Source organism: Gavia stellata, chromosome 18 (genome assembly GCF_030936135.1).
Source record: "Gavia stellata isolate bGavSte3 chromosome 18, bGavSte3.hap2, whole genome shotgun sequence".
Lineage (NCBI taxonomy): Eukaryota > Metazoa > Chordata > Aves > Gaviiformes > Gaviidae > Gavia > Gavia stellata.
This window is the reverse complement of record NC_082611.1, coordinates 9,560,561-9,578,936: the sequence shown is the minus strand read 5'-3', so window position 1 is coordinate 9,578,936 and position 18,376 is coordinate 9,560,561. Positions and strand designations below refer to the sequence as shown.

The window sequence follows — 18,376 nt, the reverse complement described above, 5'->3', positions numbered from 1 at the left end:
AGGAGAGAAATTAAAAGAAATGCATTTTCAGCCTTCCTGTACATCTTTCTCTCCTCATTTTCTACACTCAGCATGGCTGGGATGCTGGTTTTTGAGTGTGAAGGAAGAGGAATTAAGCTACTTTAAATAAGGTAAATATTTAAAAGCCTCAGTCCAAGCTGATCTATGTTTTTACTGCTCTTGGGTATTTAATGGGTTTAATGGATTTCGTTCACAAATAGTTTTTTAACAATTAAATGGCAAATCTGTGATAGGATGGTATAATCTGTCAGGAGAAAATCTTAGGTTGAGCTTTTTATGTTAATCTCTAAAGGCTTCAACACAGGGGATAACTGAGAATCTTTATCGATTAAGAAGGAATCTGAAGGCTGTAATCACTTCAAACCTCGCAGGAGCAGCTTTGGTGGGAGCTCTGCACCAGGCAGGACTTGGCCTCGCGCTTGAAAGTCTTTAGACGTCATAACTGAAATAGCTGGGGAAAGATGCTGCTTTTGTTCTCGGCTCTAGAAACCTCCCTCCTTCCCTCCAGCTCCCCTGTCTCAGTTGCATTCTTAAATAATAACTTTAAACACATGAATATTGGCAGCTTGCAGGATGGCTTTCCGTGCTGAGGCTGCAACAAGTACTATATCGGTCCTTGAGCCTTGTTCAAATGAGCCAAAAAGGGCTTCTCACAGGCTGCCTCCTGCAACAAGGTCTTGACAGCAAGACTGTGTGTGGTGGTATTTCATGTCAGAAACAATACATTATTTTTGGCAAGTGCACACACCAGAAATGGCACCTTCCACAGTATATAAAAGCATCCGTTTGCTTTGTTGATAGTGAACTGCATGGTCAAGTAAGGTTTTGTTGTGTTTTAAAAGGCTGTAATTAAACACTGTTGTGGCTTCCCCCTCCAATGACTTTGGACTGCACTGGTGCTGGGATGCAAAATGGTTGAGTGCAACTGAACACTAAGACTTGAATTCTGAAGCATATTCAAAATGCTGTGTAAGAGACGGAGGCATTTGCCTTCTCACTTTTGCTCCTAGAATCGAGTGCTCCTGTTCCCTCCTAGCAGTCTGATCTGCCCTCGGTCTCCCAGGGAAATGAAATCAGATGACCGCTCTTCAAAACAGCCATTTCGGCAAATTACATCCTGAAGATGTAACCACTTGAAAAGAACTTGCACCCAGAAACTCCAACTGTTGCCCTTTTCATGGTGATATTTTTATAGGCTTTCCGTTCTTATCATACTGGTAAACAAGCATTTTGATGCAGTGAGAGTTGGCTGGGGAAATCCAAGGGCTGCTTGTTATGGAAAAGTTATGGTTTGTATAGAATTGTACAGGTTGCTTCTGACACTTAAAGAAGGCTTTCAGCGTGGCAGCTGCCATTGTGCGAAATCTTTTGCTAATAAAACAGTAGAGGAAGAAATTAATTGCAGTGTTCAGCAGTGCTAGCATATTGGCAATGTCCGACACAATATGTACCACCCAGCTGTTGTTTATAGGCGATACGTAGAGGTGATACAATATCATGATTATTCTTGGTGCCCAAAGTATAGCAAAAATAGAAGTTATAGTAAACAAAATGGCTGTTGTTTTCCCTGTGGAGTACCCTCGCAGTCGGAAATTGCTCTTTCGGCGCAGCTTGTACACAATGATGGAATTCAGGATGAAGAAGATGGAGCAGGGCACTAAGTAAACGGTAAAGCAGTGGATCCAGATGAGGACGTGATGCATTGATGTGCTTATGTAGTCTTCAATCCAAATGTTGGGCCACCAGTAGTAGGGGATGCTGGTCAAAAAGCAGGTGATATAGACACTTACAATGACTTTTCGAGTACGAGCAGGGTAGGAGACTGTGTGATACTTCAGTGGATGGCACACAGCTATATACCTATCAATTGTTAGTGGAACCGTAATCCAAATGGAGGTGTGGATGGAAGAAAATTCCAAAACCTCAATTATTTTGTCCAGTACCTGAGGCATCTGTTTATTTAAGATGAAGTCTTCCATGAGGAAGTCAACAAAGACGATGAAGAAGAGAACCAGGATGTCAGCAGCGGCTAGAGCGAGAAGATAGTTATAGGACGACTTCTGTCTGCGAGCCACAAGCTGGGAAAGGATGATGACTGTCAAGATGTTTGCTGTGGAGACAGAAACACAGAGTTAGGCTATTAAGATGTAACACTAGCTTTTCTGAGCACCTCCTTGGAGCAGTAGCTCTGCTCAAGCACTTAGCAACTGCCTTTATCAAAGACCAGGAAACCAAAAGGAGAATGCTACAGTTGGATCCCTTAGAGAAGCTGTTGCAATGATAGGAGCATGTGCCAGTCCTCGCAGCTGTGGGATATGCTGTCACTCAGTGTCCTGGCACACCAGGATGAGGGACAAAAGCCCGGACCTCCACTCCAGACACAGGGTTAGGTGGTGTCCAGCAGCCCTTTGCTGTCTCCTCAGAGCAGGTGTAGAGGTAGAGTTATGGCCCTGGCTCTGTTGTTGCTGCTCTCTGGTCAGCCCCATGGCCACTGTGGGCACAGCAGGAGTATCGTGGCCAGGGAGTGTTGGGAGCCCTGCCCTTCTGCAGGGAGAGCAGGAGGGAGCAGCAGTAGAAAAAACTAGTATCCCACACATGCACTCTCATTCCCCCCTTGCTTTTTTCACATTTTTTTACAAGTGACAAATGAGAAGGGTGGGGTGGGCATTGGGAAGAGACATTTTCTTCTTTGTCCCAGCTCCTGGTGCCTGTCTGCTTTTAGCTTTGAACTCCAGCTAAAAAGTGCTGAAATCAAAGCTGAAATCACCTGGATTAGGTAATTTTCTCTTGCCTGAGTGAGATCCCAATCAAGAGAAGGACTTCCAGGGAAGCACATGTCCTCAGCTCTTTCTGAGAGCTGGAGGTGCTTCACAGCACTCTTGAAGTTTTCAGCTCTCATCAACTCGGGATGAGTCCCCTGTAATTCAGTCCTGCCTGTCTGACCTCATCTCCTTCAGATGGGCTCTGGGGAAGTGCCACCCTTTCCGCCACTGAAATGATTGGCTCCACAAAGACCTGCTTGCTTATCTAGAGCTGCTCTCAAGAAGTCCTTCTCCAACTACAAGGCATTTTTCCTCTGGAGTGATATGGTTGAGCCTTTAAGGAAACCCTCCTGGTCACATCAGATGTGACGGATGCTCTGATTCAGTCCAAGTGTAAACATCCCCAAGTTTCCTGAAAAGCAGCTGCTTGCAACTCTATTGCCACAACACAGACCCATCACCTAAACCATGCCAAGATGTATTGCATGACACTTAAATAATGCTGTGGTGAAGTGCTCAAGTGTCTTGTCTCTGCTGTTTTACTGTCTGGTTTGCTTCAGTCTTCTAAAGCTGTGATTCAACTTAAAGAATACACTTCAGTAGCTGCTTCAACCAGTGCTATACCAGTGTTATAGGAATGGCTCAGTCCTACAGCCCCTGGCCAGGCAGAGCCCCCCACCATGGACACAAACAGCCCTTGCAGTCCTCGAGAGCTTTCCTGGAGCACTAAGGTGTAGCCAAACTTTAACTACTTGCTTGTGTTTCCTAGACCTTACTGTGTACTCTTGAATTGGGGAAAAAAAATAATCCTATTCTTACTAGCAGTATGGCTGGAATGAGACAGGTGAGATTTTTTTTTTCCCCTCAGAAGTTTATATCACTTGGCTCAAATATCTAAAGTAGTATTTAAAAATCGGAGGTCTGCTTTACTGTATAAGAGACTGCCAAATGTTTGTATTTGACATTTTCATAACTGTTCTATAAATTACCTCTTCTGTGCGTTCAGTGCTTCAAACATTTCTGCCAGCTTTGGATTTCCCAAAACAAATCAACAATAATTGTAAGGATTCCTTTAAATCAGAGAGAAAGGAAGTTGCTGACATTAAGATAATGATGACCTAAGACATATGTCCTACAACTGAAAATGCTCGTATTTTTTTTAACTCTTTTACTTGGCACTGGAGAAAACTTCTTCCTTCATAAATGCCTTATAAGCCCTCTGTCTGGGAGCAGATTTCTGCCACCAGGGAAATGAGCTGCAGCAGAGTGAATGATCTTGAGTAATAGCCCTCCGTAAGTGTCACCTATTTTTGTATTAATATATTAATTTTGTATCTTGGAATGAAACTAAACCAAGCATGACAATCAACTGCCTCCTTCCCTAAATTAAACAAAAAAAGCATGATCTTTTCAACAGCGTTGTCTGAAATCACCTTTAGGGGAATTTTCCCAGTTCTGCCCTCTGTTAACATGGGTGGAATGGCACTGATTTCGGCTCAGAGCAGACGTAAGGGATGGGGGGGGGTGGTGTGTGTGTGATATAGTCAGAACTGCTGTGTCATTTCTCACTTACTTGCTTGCGAAATGCCTCTGTTGTGCTTGCTGACGAGCCCTACAGGTACAGTGAGTGATGTACTGTCAAGGAAATCCTCGAGCCGGAGTGTTTATCATGACTCTGCAGCCACTGCTGGCTTTGGCCAGCCAGGCTGCGTGCCTTGGCTTTGCAGATACTGGATGTGACCCATGGGGTTCATCTTCTCTTTAAATCCTCTGGATTTGACTCACTCCAGCAGCAGCAGCTGGAGCCAGCATGCAGCAAGGGGGATGCTTGAGGACATTGGTCCCTGCTGGTAACTCTGGCCTGACTGTCGGAGAAGCTCCTGCAGGGATGCTGAAGCCCATGCCATGTCCAGGCACAGCAGCCCTGCTCCCCACCCCATTCTGCCCATTGCAGGGGTCCTGCTGTTTGGGTCTAACCCCGCTCCCATTTTCCTACAGCAGCAGTCCTTTCCTCTCTACCCTCTCACCACCCCCCCGCCTTTCTCAGGGTTCCCAGCAACGGTAGTAACAGCATGTACTGAAATGCAAGTTATTTGTCTAATGCCAGTGAGCTTTGCTTGGTGAGCTGGATTAGAAAATTGATCTGACAAAGTACATGCAAGTTCTATCCAATTTTTCTGCAAGGGTTACGGTATCTTGTATTGGAAATACTTTCCCTGGGATCACATTAGGGCTTCTTCTGGCTGGATGATATGATATATAGTAATATCACTTACTTTGTGAAAACAAATATACTGGGGTGCAGCAGGAAGTTGCCAGTATGACAGTGTCTTAGCGCAGGGTTTGGGAGTATTTTTCCTGCTGTATAGGGAAAGCGAAGACAGGCTATGGATAAGTCTCAGTCTTCACCCATTTCCTAGCCAGTGTTAAGCTGGTCCTTGGTGTGTCCTCAAACACTATCTAAAGCTCAGTGAAATGGGAGGGAACACTGCTCTGTGTGAAAAACTGTGTCCTTGTGCTAGCACCTCAGTGACTTCTGGGTGCCTACTTAGTGCCCTGCAAGCTCTCCTGTGGGCAAAAATTACCTACTGCATGTGAAAGGTGATGGAAGAGCATTTGCGACCACATTCTAACCTTGTTTACCCTAATTCTTGCACTAAGATTGTAGTCAGTAATGAGGACTATAGCAGAGATGATGATGGAGATATAAAAACATCTAAGGTATATGGAGCTACAGCTGCTGGACGGGTCAGTGCCCCTAACTTGTCCTGGATGGTATACTGCCCATTTCTTGCAGTGGTTTTTCTAGATACTAAGTAGTTAAGATCATCTGAATTTGAAAGAGATTGATCACTGTGCTGGGAGTTGATTAGGGGATGACAGATGGGAATTTATGCCAGTGTCGCTTGCTGCAGTGCAGTATTCTGAATTTATAAATATCTGGTTGAGAACCAGGGCTTGATTAGGGACTAGCTGGCTGAAGCCTTGAGATGCCACTAGCAGATGATGAGAAGCAACTGTAAGAAATGGTAGTCTCAGCTCTTTCCCTTCAGTCATGAGGATGCCTTTGAGACACAGCATCTGAAGGTCTCTGACACCCCAGCACCGCTGGTCCACACTGCTCAAAGTACGGCAACCTTCTAACTCAGCCAGGCTTTGTCATGGGACGCTTACATCTCTCCTTTGACACCTCCTCTGGCTTTATCAGCTTCTGAGTACAAATTGTAGCACTGAAATTCATGCTATTGGAGGTCCTACATATCTGAGAGGGACCATCCTTTAGGAGTAACCTTGGTTCTCATGTGGATTTGGGTTTGCTTCCCGCACCAAAACCATGCTGCCTTGCCTGTGGAGCCCGGGCAGTCTTCTGTGCCTCCTCAAAGCAGCGCCTGTGACCTAAAGGCACATTTTTATCCCCAGCTTCTGGTTTTGTGGATTACAGTCACAACTCAAATAGTGTCTAACCATGGTCTTTGTGGGGGATTCGCAGAGCTCCTTCCACTGACTGTTATCACCGCCTGCGAGCTTAAGTAGGAGCAATTTTATCTGTCTAAAGAAGATACAGGTATATTTAAAGGCTTTGGGTTTGGTTGTTTTTTTTAATGAGAGCATTTTGCACGTACACAGCAGCCTGTGCAGCGAAATAGCCTTTACAACACAAGTGGTAGCACTGCTGCGTTGGGAATAAGGCCCGCTGTGTGGTTCAGTAGTTCAGCACCATAAACCACCTAAATGAAGTAGCCATGAGTGTCGCTTACTGAGCGCGATAAACATTAGGTCACTGAATATAATGGACACCTTTTACCGAACACAGTTGTTGCTAGGATCCCTACAAATTATTGTGCAATGTATGAAACTACTCTGCAGGCCATGCAATAATCACCTGACGGGCACAGAGAGAGACGGTTTACGAATGGGAAATTTTAAATTGCTTTAAAATATGTTACTAATACCACCTTCTTAGATTTTGAAACTCTGAGAACGTAAGTACAACATGCCTAAAAATATACGGTGAAAAAGTAGTGTTTTGGCTTAACGAGAATAGATTATTTCCTCTAAGCTAGGAGGCAATATTAAAATGTAAACAGGTGCCATGTCCAGCAGCCAAATCTGACCGTGATTACTAACAGTCATTTGCCAGTAGTTACTAGCTTGGAGATGAGGATGGCGTTCAGCCCTTACTTCGTGTAGGACCTCTCTGGAGAAGATGATGATGGTGATTTCTGATGGAGGCTATGTAACAGGAATTCTTAAAAAAAAAAATGCTGTGGCAAAGTAAACATGTTTACTACTGATGTTGGCTATAGCTGGTGGTTATATGCGGTCTTTCAAAATGACCGCTGGGTGCTGTTTGCCCTTAAAGAAGATAGGGCAGTTCCATGTTTTCCTCTTACAGCTGGTGTGGGTTGAACTCAACACTGCAGCAGATGGGGACAACCTCTGTGAATGGTACCTGCTTATGGCTAACGTAATTTGTTCTTCTCTTTTATTACCGTATCCTAAGATCCTTCCTTAAACCATTGTGAAGCATAAAGAGATACTTTATAGAATATAATTAGTGCAATACAAGTTTTTCCTTCCCTGAGAGTTCCTGTGAGGATTGTATTTTAAAATAAATTGATTTATTTGCTGTTCAATTGTCTGAGCACTGCTGAATGGCATGCACCCACTCGCCCTCGGGGGGAAGAACCATCAGCCCCTTCTGTTGGAGCTTGCATCATCTCCCAGAGGATGGAGAGGGATCTAAGACAAAAAATGAGCATCACAAAAGCTATGGCATGGCATAGCTGCATGGATCCATAGGCATGGATGCAGGACTGCCACGAGAGGTTTCACACCTTGTAGGAAGGCTCTCGTGTGGTTTCTGCTTAGAAATCCCGTGTGCAGGGACAGACCGTGCCAGCTCTGAGGGCAAAAGTGAACCTGAAGGTAGAGGATGATCAAGCTCCTGCCCAGGACAACCTCAACTTCCCTCCATACACGGGAGACCGGGTTAGTGACTGCCAGAGGAAACACGGCATGGCCTTGGGCTTGCAAGTCACAGCTGAATTAATGACTTGGTGCCAGATTTCACCATCAGAATCTGGCCTCCGGGGCTGCTCTTCTCCCCAACAGCATTTACTAGCTGAGGTGGCTCTGTGGAAGGACACCATGAACGGGGTACTCGGCAGCTGGCGTTAGCCGTCAGTGGGTCATGGAGACCAGAGAAGGATTTAAATGCAGCCAAAAGCACTTCCTTGCCATTGGAGGGCACAGACGCGGTAATGGCATGGAGACACCGATGGCCGGTATTCAATTTGAGCCTTGCCAACTACTTAGGCTTAAGTGCAGTAACTTGTGTGTCAGACATGTGTAATTACGTTGCATTGCTTTTCACTTTCCTAGACCATTGGAATAGGCTTTTTCCCCCTAGTCTTTCTAAAATAGGGCTATTTCTGCAACATGAGAATGGCCTGGAAGGAACGCTAGGCTAAGATGCAGGGAGGCCCAGTACGTGCTCCCTGGTGACACACCTGTGTAAATGTGACAGGGATCTGATTCTCCTCTTCCCGTCTTCACCCTCCTCATCCACCTTTCCTGAGCTGGGCCTACAGTGTAGAAAGCCTCTAACGACTCTTGGACATTACCCCCCCGGAAGCCTTTCTTGGAGACAAGGGTAAAAATGTCTAAAACTCGCATCTCAAAACCTAGCCTTGCATCTTGCTACCAGAGCGGTAAAGCTTTCTAATGGAAATCGGTGCTGGGAGGAGAAAAAGCAATCTGCAAAATAATGAAGAAATCATAAAAGGAATTTGGTTATTCATGCAACGTATCTGGACAGATGGAGATTTTCAAAGCAATTCGGGTGTTTCATTTGGCAGGTGTCTGTGGCTTCTAAATGTGGGCTGTCAGCAAAGTTTAAGAGGTCTCAAGCTGAGTAACTTGAGCTTGAGGATGACAAAACCATTCTACCCTTTTGATATTGAACGCCAAAGCACTAAGGCTGGTGCCAAAGGTATTTGATGGGATGACTAGGATGGAGGGAGGATGTGATTTCATAAGGGCACTGGCATGAATTTTTTACTGAACATGAATAATTAAGAGGATTTTACCTTTGATTGTGGTTTTACTAAAAAACCGAAGTCTTTATGTCTTCCTAAAGCATTAGCTAATGCAATGGTAGCTTATGCTTGCAAACCCCATGGCCAAGCTTTCTTGGAGACTACGCCAATTTTACACAATATGCAGGAAATTACAGACTATGTAAAACCATTGCAGTTTGGCTTTATTTCCCCCACGGAGAATATACTGCATCCACGCTAGATACATCGCTCTTTGGAGTGCTAGTCTGGACGTTAAACAAACCACACCTGGAATGAACAAATCTTTGTGAAATAGCCTAGTCTGATGTAACTGACTGACAGGTAATTTGTCTTGAAACCAAAAGCAACCTCCAGTGCACCTATCTGTGCAGTCAATGCACCATATGATTGAAAAGATGGAGAAGTTAAATGACTGTATATTCCAGGGACTTTCTGTTTCAGGTGGTAGAAGAGAACAATTTCAGTGAGAAAGATGTGTTCAGTGTTTCAATAGACAGGCTTCTCTGTCTTCCACGGGTAAAGGGATAAAGCTCCCTTTAGTCATCTTCTGTACCATTCATTCTGGTCCTACTTCATTCCCTCTGCACAACCATACTGGTGTCCTGGGGGCAACCCAACACCATCTTCTCCCAGCAGGTCACCCCCAGAACGGCACCAACAGCGCTCCACACATTGGGGTTTAGGATCCTGACATACATACGTATCTTTATTCTGCATAATGAAAACAGAATAGTGTGCAAGGTCTCCTGTGCTCAAGGAATTAGTTTTGGCTTTGTTTCCTTTTCTGGTGTCTGGGAAAGTTAATGGGAAAAGAGATTAAAGGCTCAAAAAGACCACCTGAAACAGAAGGTGAAAGCTTTTGTGGCCAGGGATTGCTTTGCATTTGGTATGTGAAAGCAGAGTACGCACCACGTCAGGACATCTACATGTTGCTTGTTTGCCTACAGCAAATTGTTTTGACGTATGCAGATGAAGGTCTTCTCCTGCCGGCTTGTTTCTGCTGATTCACCCCTATTTTACGGAGGGGAGCAGGAGGAGGAGGAGGAGAGAACTAAGTAAGGGGGTGGATGAAGAACAGCAGGGTATTAGACTGCCTAGTGCTTCTGAATGGCTTGAATTCTTAACGACTGGGGGCTCTGCATTACCCACCTACCGTGAAAACTGGCTGTGCTCTCTCTTTTGTGTCGTTGTCATTTCAAGGAAAAATCTCCTTTGGAGTTTTTCCTTCCCAATCCATTTCAGCAGCCTGCCAGGCAAGGTTGTGCACTTCATAGTCTACTGAGCCTCCCAAATATTGCACCTCGTTATCATTACAGCCCTGACAGTGTCATTTCCTACTGATGTGGCAGAAGAAAACCAAAGTTAGCAGTTGTACTCTGTTGTGGCGTTCAGAGATGCACGATCGAGTCCACTTCTGCATTAGCATGGATTCAGCACATGCTGCCTTTCAGGCTGTAAGGCTTTAGCAGCCACAGTCTCCAGACATACTGACCAAACTAAATCACTCCCATCTGCACGCCTTGCTGTCACCATTTCTGTGCAGGAACGCTGTAATGCATCTATTATTTTTCATAACGATTCTTCTTTCCTTAAAGCAAAAGCATTCATTTTACATAGGAAATGACTCATTTTAAGCATGTTAGCAGCAGTTTTGTTCCCCTCTGTCCAGTAGTGCTACTGTAATATGCTGCAGTGCCCTTCGGTTGCTCTGATAGCTGAGCTGAAGTTCTGTTAATTTATTTGTCCTTCTTTAAGCAGGATGCAATGTACTGGCTTTGTGTCCAATTCAGATTTTAAGTCAGAGAAAGTATGATCTTTGAATAAAAGGGGGGTTGAATCAGGCCTCAGGAGGGTTCAGTTCTTATTCATTGTGTGAGCTCTATCTAATGAGCGACAGCTGAAGAGTGCTGTTTTTCAAGGTCATAACTCTGCATGTACCAATTCTCCTACTCGTATTTTCAGATCTTCCTTTAGCACTTCTGTTGTTCAGGTGTGCTGTTATGAGAGAGGCTATTTATTCAGGTGTTGGAAACGCTCTCTTTAATCAGAAGCCTGTACTGTCATTGCAGAAGAATATACTAGGCAGTAGATGGCAGGAATCCAAAATGGGTCAGACACACTTCTGTACTGCTGCGTGCTGTATGTACACCTACCTTCTGCCTGCTTTGGTATTTACTGGATATTATGTGCCACGTGATTCATCGACAAACATTGCTACCTGTTGCCCTTCCTACTCGTGGTGCTAACCAGGCCGTGGCTGTAAGCACAGAGATGGCAACGCTCCTCAGGTCTCGTTCCCCCTACACTGCCGGGGAGCAGCGGGAGTACAGCTGGGCTGTTGCACGGTGGTGGTCTCTTGGATCAGGGATGCTCAGCCCACAGCCCGCTGGCAGTACCTGCCTCGCCAGGACGATGACCCTGCCTCGCACACCTCCCGAATAGCCTCCTTATTCCGAGATGCATATGGGGAGAAGGCTCCAGAAGGACCAGTTCTCCATTGTTTCAGTTTGCCTGTGACTGTACTGCAGTTTGCACAGGTGCAGTGTAAATGTTATGCCCCTTGTATGTCAACCCGTAGGAAGGGGTCGACTTGCTGTGCGAGGACAGCCGGTCTGTCATCTGTTAGGGGAAGGTCCATAACGTGTAGCCCTCCCTTGACAGTGTGTTAAAAGGTTAGGCAACCCTGCCGAGCTTACACGTTCCTCTAGGTCAGGACTACAGCTTCTCTCTCTCTACATGAAGCCTGGTGAGTGTGTTCTGTTCATGGCTGGGCTTTGAATAACCTGGGTTGTCCCCATCTCCACCACACCTTGTTCAGCAGCAGGTCTGACACAAAAGATACCTCTTTGCGCCCTCCAGCTGGGAGCACTCAAGTGTGTTCAGGCTGCTTTCCCAAGCTTGCAAAGTCCTGAATCTGTGTTTAAATCAGCGTGATGGGTTTTTAGCAGAAGACTAAAGCGTGAATAAAAGAAACGTTTGTAGACCAGGCTCTCAAAGTTTGGAGTAGCACTTCCCTGGGGCATTGGTGTGAGTCTGTTACCTGCTGGGGATGCTGTAAGGGTGCTGGGTATGTGCCTGTGCTTTGTCTCACTGCTGGGACGTGATGACCCCTGAAGCTGAGTCGCTCCCCAGGTAGGCGACTGACCAGGGAGCAAAGTGGAACCAGCAATCATGCAGTGAAAAAGTCAGATTTTACTTTGCCTCTCTGTGTGGTCAGGAGGAGGAGACCCTTGGAAGAATGGCTCAGGCCAGGCCCCAGTCTGGGAAACGCTGCTGCTTTGTCCTTTCAGCAGCAGTACACTACACCCCTGACGGGGAAGGTGATTGCACGTAAGGCAGCTCAGTTGCCACTGCACCTTCTAATGAAGCAGGAATCGGGGTCAAAGCCAGGTATCTGCAGCGAGCATTGCTGCTTCTCTGCCTGACCCTCCTGGTCGTGTTTGGTGGCACTGCCATAGCAGGAGCTCTTTGGTGTAGCTGCTTTGTGCAGCTCTCGCTGGCAAAGGGACGGACTGAGAGTTGGTACCTGTTGCTCTTTGCTTCCTCACCCTACCAGCCCCCTCCTGGATTGAATCAGAGCAATTTCTTCCCTCCCTCGCATCCGACACCACCTCTTCTCTGGCATTTTCTCTCACTAAAGCAAGAAACGCTTCCATTAAGCCTTCCTGCAGCCCCTCTCTTGCCCGCTGGCTAACTGGAGGTGCTTCAGAAGTCCTCTCCGACTGACAGACAAGGGGAGTGCAGGGATGGCAGAGCAGGGGCTGCAGAATGGCTCCATAAATTCTAAACACACCCCCCCCGCCATGGGAGTATGACCCCATTTCCAGCACTGCTGCCTCACGCTGCTCCCCACCCTTGCACCAGCAGTTTCTCCCTGTTCCCCACACCCTGCTCCCGGGATGCCCTGGCTCCTGGCAGTGGGGCTGCACGCTTGTGGGACGCCTTTGCACTTCTGCACTCCAAACAAATTTCAGAAAACAGTCTCTGTCTTGCCAGCCTCTGTTTAGAGGGAAAAGAAGAAACCTCCTGTCCCAGCTGGGAGAAGGTGCAATCGCCTCTGGAAGAGGCGAAGCTGTCCCAGCGCGCGGTAGCTGCTGCGGCAGGGTCGGCATGCGGTGGTGCCTCTGAGGTTGCATCTCTTTGCAGGGCACAGCCTGGCAGTTGCCTCTGTCTGCTACTACCATAGCAGGGGTGAAGGGAACTCACTTTGCTCTCTCTCGTCTTTGCCTTTTCCAGACTTTCTGGTGCCTGGTTGAACAGGGAGGGAAGGGAGAAAGAGCCACTGCTGAGAACAGGATCTGCTGGGATGCCTGGGTTATACAAGGCAGAGGAAAGGATGCTTTCTCTGCATGCACAATCGGGCCTGGCATCGCTTGGCCTCAAAGTGGAGTTGTTGAGTTAGTGAAATTTCCTTCAGACACTAGAGCGGGAAAGGCAGAAACAGTTAACTGGTTTCCTCTCTCATTAGTATTTCTCCAAGATTTGTGGCAAGGAGTTAATCGTTTCCATTTCAGCAAAACGCTGCGCTAGTGCTGTATTTGAGGACAGATCCTAGATGATGTTTCTCTTAAATTCTTGGCACCACGCAAAGCTAATTACTCAGATCCCACAGACTTCAGGGTTCTTTTTCTAACAAGTAATAACTGTGCTACCTTTACAATTTTCTGATGTTAGAAAACTGAAGAGCAGCTTCAAATAAAGACATGAAAAGCTCTTTTAAGCACTGCTCTCGCCCCGTACCACATCCTCAATGAAGCTTGGCCATGTGAGTCCTCCCCTAAACATAACCAGCTTGTTCTCATCTCTGTGCAATCTCAGGGTGAGAATCATAAATTTCCCATGCACTCAGCATACTGTGCATTTATTCAGCATACTGTACATGTGCAGTTCTTTCAGCTGGCACATTCATACCTGATGTGAGTCTACTGAAGTCAGCAGTGTTGCACCACCAAATGCTTTGGCTAGTTCTGTTAAGCGCTACCACTGGTGCCACTGCTCTCATCAACTGATGTCTGATCCCTTGAGAAATGCGTGTCACTATTGGTAATTTGGATTGTGCACTGATTTTAACCATGTTCTTAGAATGACAGCGTTAGGTCTGTAATTACAATGCAGTATCCTTGGGGAGGTGGTGCAAGTATGTGCAGAACACTCATTAAGTGATTTTTCTTGTCTGTGCATGTAAGACTTTCCCCCGTTTCAGAGACATACAAAGGCAAGTTTAGCCCCAGACTGCTTTGTAACAACTTCTTCACCTGATAATCTTGAGAGGGTCTTGGTCAGTTCCTAGGGGACAGGTGTTGAAATCAGAGCTTGTCATTACTGAGGAGATCTAAGTAGCCCCTAAGGGACTAATGAAGGGGAAACTACCTCCTCATCCCTGCCGGCTGGGTCTCTTCAGGTCAGGGCTGAGACTCATCAATGCTGTGGAGCAGAGACACTTGTCTATGCCCTGCATCCTCTGTGGGTAAATACAGGACTTAACTTTCCAGTTGTCTGAACTATTAGCAAATCTTCAAATTTTAATTATAAGCTAGGGAGGAAAGAAAAAAAATCAACACAAAGAACATCAATTCATATGCAGACTGGTAATTGCGTGTGTGCTATTCAGAAGCAGGCATCTCTTCATGTCTGATTAAAATTTTTTCTATGAATTAATTGCTTGAAGAAGGAATTAAGGCGAACAAAACATTTAGAAATTGTAGACTATTAACTATCATTGCTGCTTGCCATTTTACATGGCACTTCAAATGTGTAGCTGTACATAGACACAACCAAACTCTCTCGTATTACACCCTTAAAATACTGATTCACCGTGGTGCATCAGATTGCTCTAACTTTTCCCCGACTCGTTCTGCCTGTCCTTGGGATCGCTGTAAGTTGCTCTGAGGCTGGAAGTGTTAAGCCAGGGAGCAAGCCGTGACGTTTGCCCATCCAGGCTGTGCTGGGATGGCAGCGCTGCCGGCTGAAGCCCGGTCTGTAACTGCAGAAGCGCTGCTGCACGAGCAGCTCCCTGCGGTCCTGCATGCCAAGGCATCTCGCTGACAGCCTCAGACAGCCCCTCCGGGAAGAGAAACCAGCTCGGTCCTCCGTCTTAGCTGAGACAGTAATGCCAATGTGATGCTCGTGTAGCATCTGTGTGTTTTGAGCTGTGGATACCTGCGTGCTGGCAGTGGTGTTTTACAGGTGTTCACACCCAATCCTGAAATATCCTTTCCTTCCTCGTTTGGGGTCTCTCTTGCTTTTCTCATCCCCAGCATCTCTATGTTGTCTTTGTCCCCTTTTTAAGTAGGAAATTTTGCTGAGGGTTATATAGTCAGGAGGCTGGGACTTTCTTCCAAGCCCTGCACCTGCACTCAGGGATCTCAGTGTCAGCATTGCCATTGCCTTCGCAGGGCGCTTACCCTAACTCTGGACTTTCTAGATGCTATCCTGCTCCAGCAGCTGCGGGGACAGGCTCCTGAGCACAACAACTGCCTGCTAACCTTGTGATAGTGTGCTCCTTCCCCAGCCAAGTTCCTTACCAGCAGCACGTTACCCCAGCAAGCCAGGCAGAGATGTGCACCAGAAAAACTCGACAGCTACACTTTTGATTACTGCCAGCCCAGCATGCGATCGATAGGGGATGGACCCGGCACGCTCCTGTCCTCGGTACCGCTTTGTCTTCAAATGGCCAAACTGATCATGGCAGAAACTTCACGATGGGCTGAGGCTTTGCACGTCAAGTTCAAAGTCAGAGCGCCCGAGCCCGGGTGGGAAAGCGGCCGCAGCAGAGCGAGGGCAGGCGGGGACAAGCCCCGGCGAGGGAGAAAACGCAGGGAGGGCAGCGTGTCAGGCAGCGAGGACGCTGTCTAAGAAACGCCCGTGTCAATCCCCACCAAGTACGCGACAGAACACGTTCCCGGTGCCTTGCGCAGCCCGAGGACGCCGCAGCGCGCTCACCCCGCACCGCACCGCACCGCAGGCAGCCGGGCAGGAGCGGCTCCGGCGGGCGCTGCCGGCAGCCGTGCGGGAGCCCCGCAGCCTCGCCCCGCCGCGGCAGCCCCGGGGGCAGCCCGGGCACGGCGCCCCGTCCCCGCCGGCTCGCCGCTGGCCGGGGCGCGGCACTCACCCGGCAGCCCGAGGCAGAGCAGCAGGCTGTAGTAGACGACAGGTGCGTATCCCAAGCCGCAGCCATAGCGGTGGTGCGCCAGGAGGGAGCCGTTGTGGAGGTGGAGGTGGTTGTGCTCCATGGACCCGCTCTCCCCGCGGCCGCGCTGCCGGCGCTCGCTCCGCCGCACGGGCCGCCCCGGCCGCGCCGCCCGCCCGCCCCTCGCACGCTCAGCGGCGGCGGCGAGCGCGGCGCGGCCCCCGCGGCGGGCGGCGGCACATGGCGCGGCCCCCGGCGGTGCGGGGCGCTGCGGGGCGGGGCGGGACCAGCCCCGCTCCCGCCGCTGGGGCGGGGCAGCCTCCGCCCGCCCGGCTGGCGGCACCCGCCGCCCCTCCGCCGCCCTTCGCCTGGTGGCGCCTGCCCCGGGACCCCCCCGGTCGGCGGGGGGCAGCTGGGGCCGGTGCGGGGCCCCGAGGAGGAGGGGAAGCCCGGGCCAGGCGGCTCCGCGGCGCGCCTCGGGCCCCTCTTCCCTGCCCGCAGCCCGGCCCGGCCCCGCGGCAGCACGGCGGTGCCCGGCCCGTACCCCCCGCTGTCACCCGGGCCGGCTGGCGGGGAGGGTGAGCTCCACGGGTGAACCGCCACCGTCCCGAAGGGCAGCGGCCTCTTGACACAGCCAGGGGCAGGAGAAGGGAATTTTTCCCCGAGTTGGCACACGGGTCCACCCGGTAACGGCAGAGCGCAGGCAGGGTTTGTTAGCAGTGCACCTGCCCGTCAGCTGTGCTTTAAAACAGGCCGGGACGCAAGTAGTGAATCCATAAATGAGGGTTACATCTGCAAAATTGAAACGCAAGCCCAGGGCTAATTACACCGTCACTTCTCCCCGCGGCGCGGCGGGGTGAGAGGCCGGGGCGGCCGGCAGTGAGATACCCCACGCTCCCCCCACGAATGACGGGTCTGCGTGTGATTCCCGTGTGGCAAAGCAAAGGGAAACGGGGGTTTCAAAAACCTTCTCAACCTGTTCCTTAATGTTTGCGTCTTTCAGTACGTAGTCTCGGGTGTAACTAATGCGTGATTTAGAGCTACGCTTGTTAGGTTAAGGTGGTGGAGCCCAGTGCTTTGTGCTACCCATCAGTGGGCTGGACAGATGACAGCACATTGGTGTGTTCAGGAGGGTCACGATTTAGTGATGAAATAGATGATTGATTACAGCACGCTTCCACTGAGCAGAAAGCAAGACTTTGTTTCACCAGAAGCGTGCAGGGTTGAGCCCACAGCCTGGCACTGTGCATGGGAAGGATTCCCTGGATTTCTGTGGCTGCCAGAGCAAGCCAGGGAGGATGTACCTGTGCAATACACGTGAGGTTGGTCAATGAGACACGTCTGTTGGGGTATGCACAAGAATATAGTGGGTAGGCTACAAAACTCAGTAAAGACGTGGTCCTTGCTCTCTGAAAACACCCAACCATTTAGCGTGGATAATAATACAGCATATAAAGTGTGTTACAGGTGGGAAGGTACCGTTAGGGTAAGTGCTGTAACAGCATCAGGTTACTAAGCAAGGACATTCATATCTTTGGGGTTTCATGATCTTCTTTGAAAAAGTTTAGCTTCTGTTTGGAAATACAACAAGGAGCAAGCAAGGCTCTGGTCCTGCAAGGACTTGAGTAGGTTACTTTGCTGATAGACTCAGTGAAGTTATTTAGGCACTTAAATGTTTAATAGAAGAGGTCTTTTTGAACTGTACTGAAACTGTTGTCGAGCTTTCCAGGTTCAACATGCTGGAAAAACCCATACGTTTTTCCTTTGTTTTTTCAACTGATGTCTTTGTGAATGTAGCCTTAAAGATGGTTAGAGTCTGCTAGTGCAGCCTTTAAGTCGATGTCTTCCTTTTAAAAAGAAATCATTTGAAACTGTTCGTTCAAATAACCGACAGAATTGCATAAAGCAGTGGGGTGCATGCGATTATACAGTACGAAGCCCTGTGAATTCAACTCTGCCTATTTTTTTTCCAGATATTTAACCTACAGGGTTTTCTTCTTGTTATTTTAAAAAGTGTAATTTCTTCTCGTGTTCCTGCAACAGAGCTGATGAGGAAAGAGATCTTTTATTGTCTCCTAAAAGAGAAGCGGTGATTCCTGGAACCTTTTCTTGGGTGGAGTAAAAGCATCAGCAGGGCTGAAAGCATGACTCGCTGTTTCGAAGCTAAGTGAAGTTTATCGGCAAAGCAACACACAAAAGAAGGAGATGGCAGCGGAGCAGTGGCTTGGCAAGCGATGGTTAAAAAGCCTCACATCTAGTTAGCAGCACTGTGGGTCTCTCAACTTCCCGATTAACAACAGCGAAATCCCGCAGCAGCTGGAGGCTGAGGAAGTGCCTCTGCCATCCATTTTCTGTTGTGCTGCTGCCACTGTTCTCTCTGG

General features: G+C 48.3%; 1 protein-coding gene across 1 annotated transcript; it reads right to left on the bottom strand.

Annotated features, from left to right (window-relative positions):
• Window positions 1-1,196: 1,196 nt before the first annotated feature.
• On the bottom strand, window positions 1,197-16,098 carry GPR139 (G protein-coupled receptor 139). The gene is made up of 2 exons (XM_059826557.1): window positions 15,978-16,098; window positions 1,197-2,131 (listed from the first exon to the last, which is right to left on the bottom strand). Exons 1-2 carry the CDS (start codon window positions 16,096-16,098, stop codon window positions 1,197-1,199), a joined length of 1,056 nt encoding a protein of 351 aa, XP_059682540.1.
• Between the last annotated feature and the right edge of the window lie 2,278 nt (window positions 16,099-18,376).

Coding starts and splice junctions, on each gene's coding strand:
- GPR139 (XM_059826557.1), bottom strand. CDS start 16,098: ATGGAGCACAACCACCTCCACCTCCACAACGGCTCCCTCCTGGCGCAC. Junction 2,132..15,977: donor GCTCTGCCTCGGGCTGCCGG/GTGAGTGCCGCG, acceptor CTGTCTCCACAG/CAAACATCTTGACAGTCATC.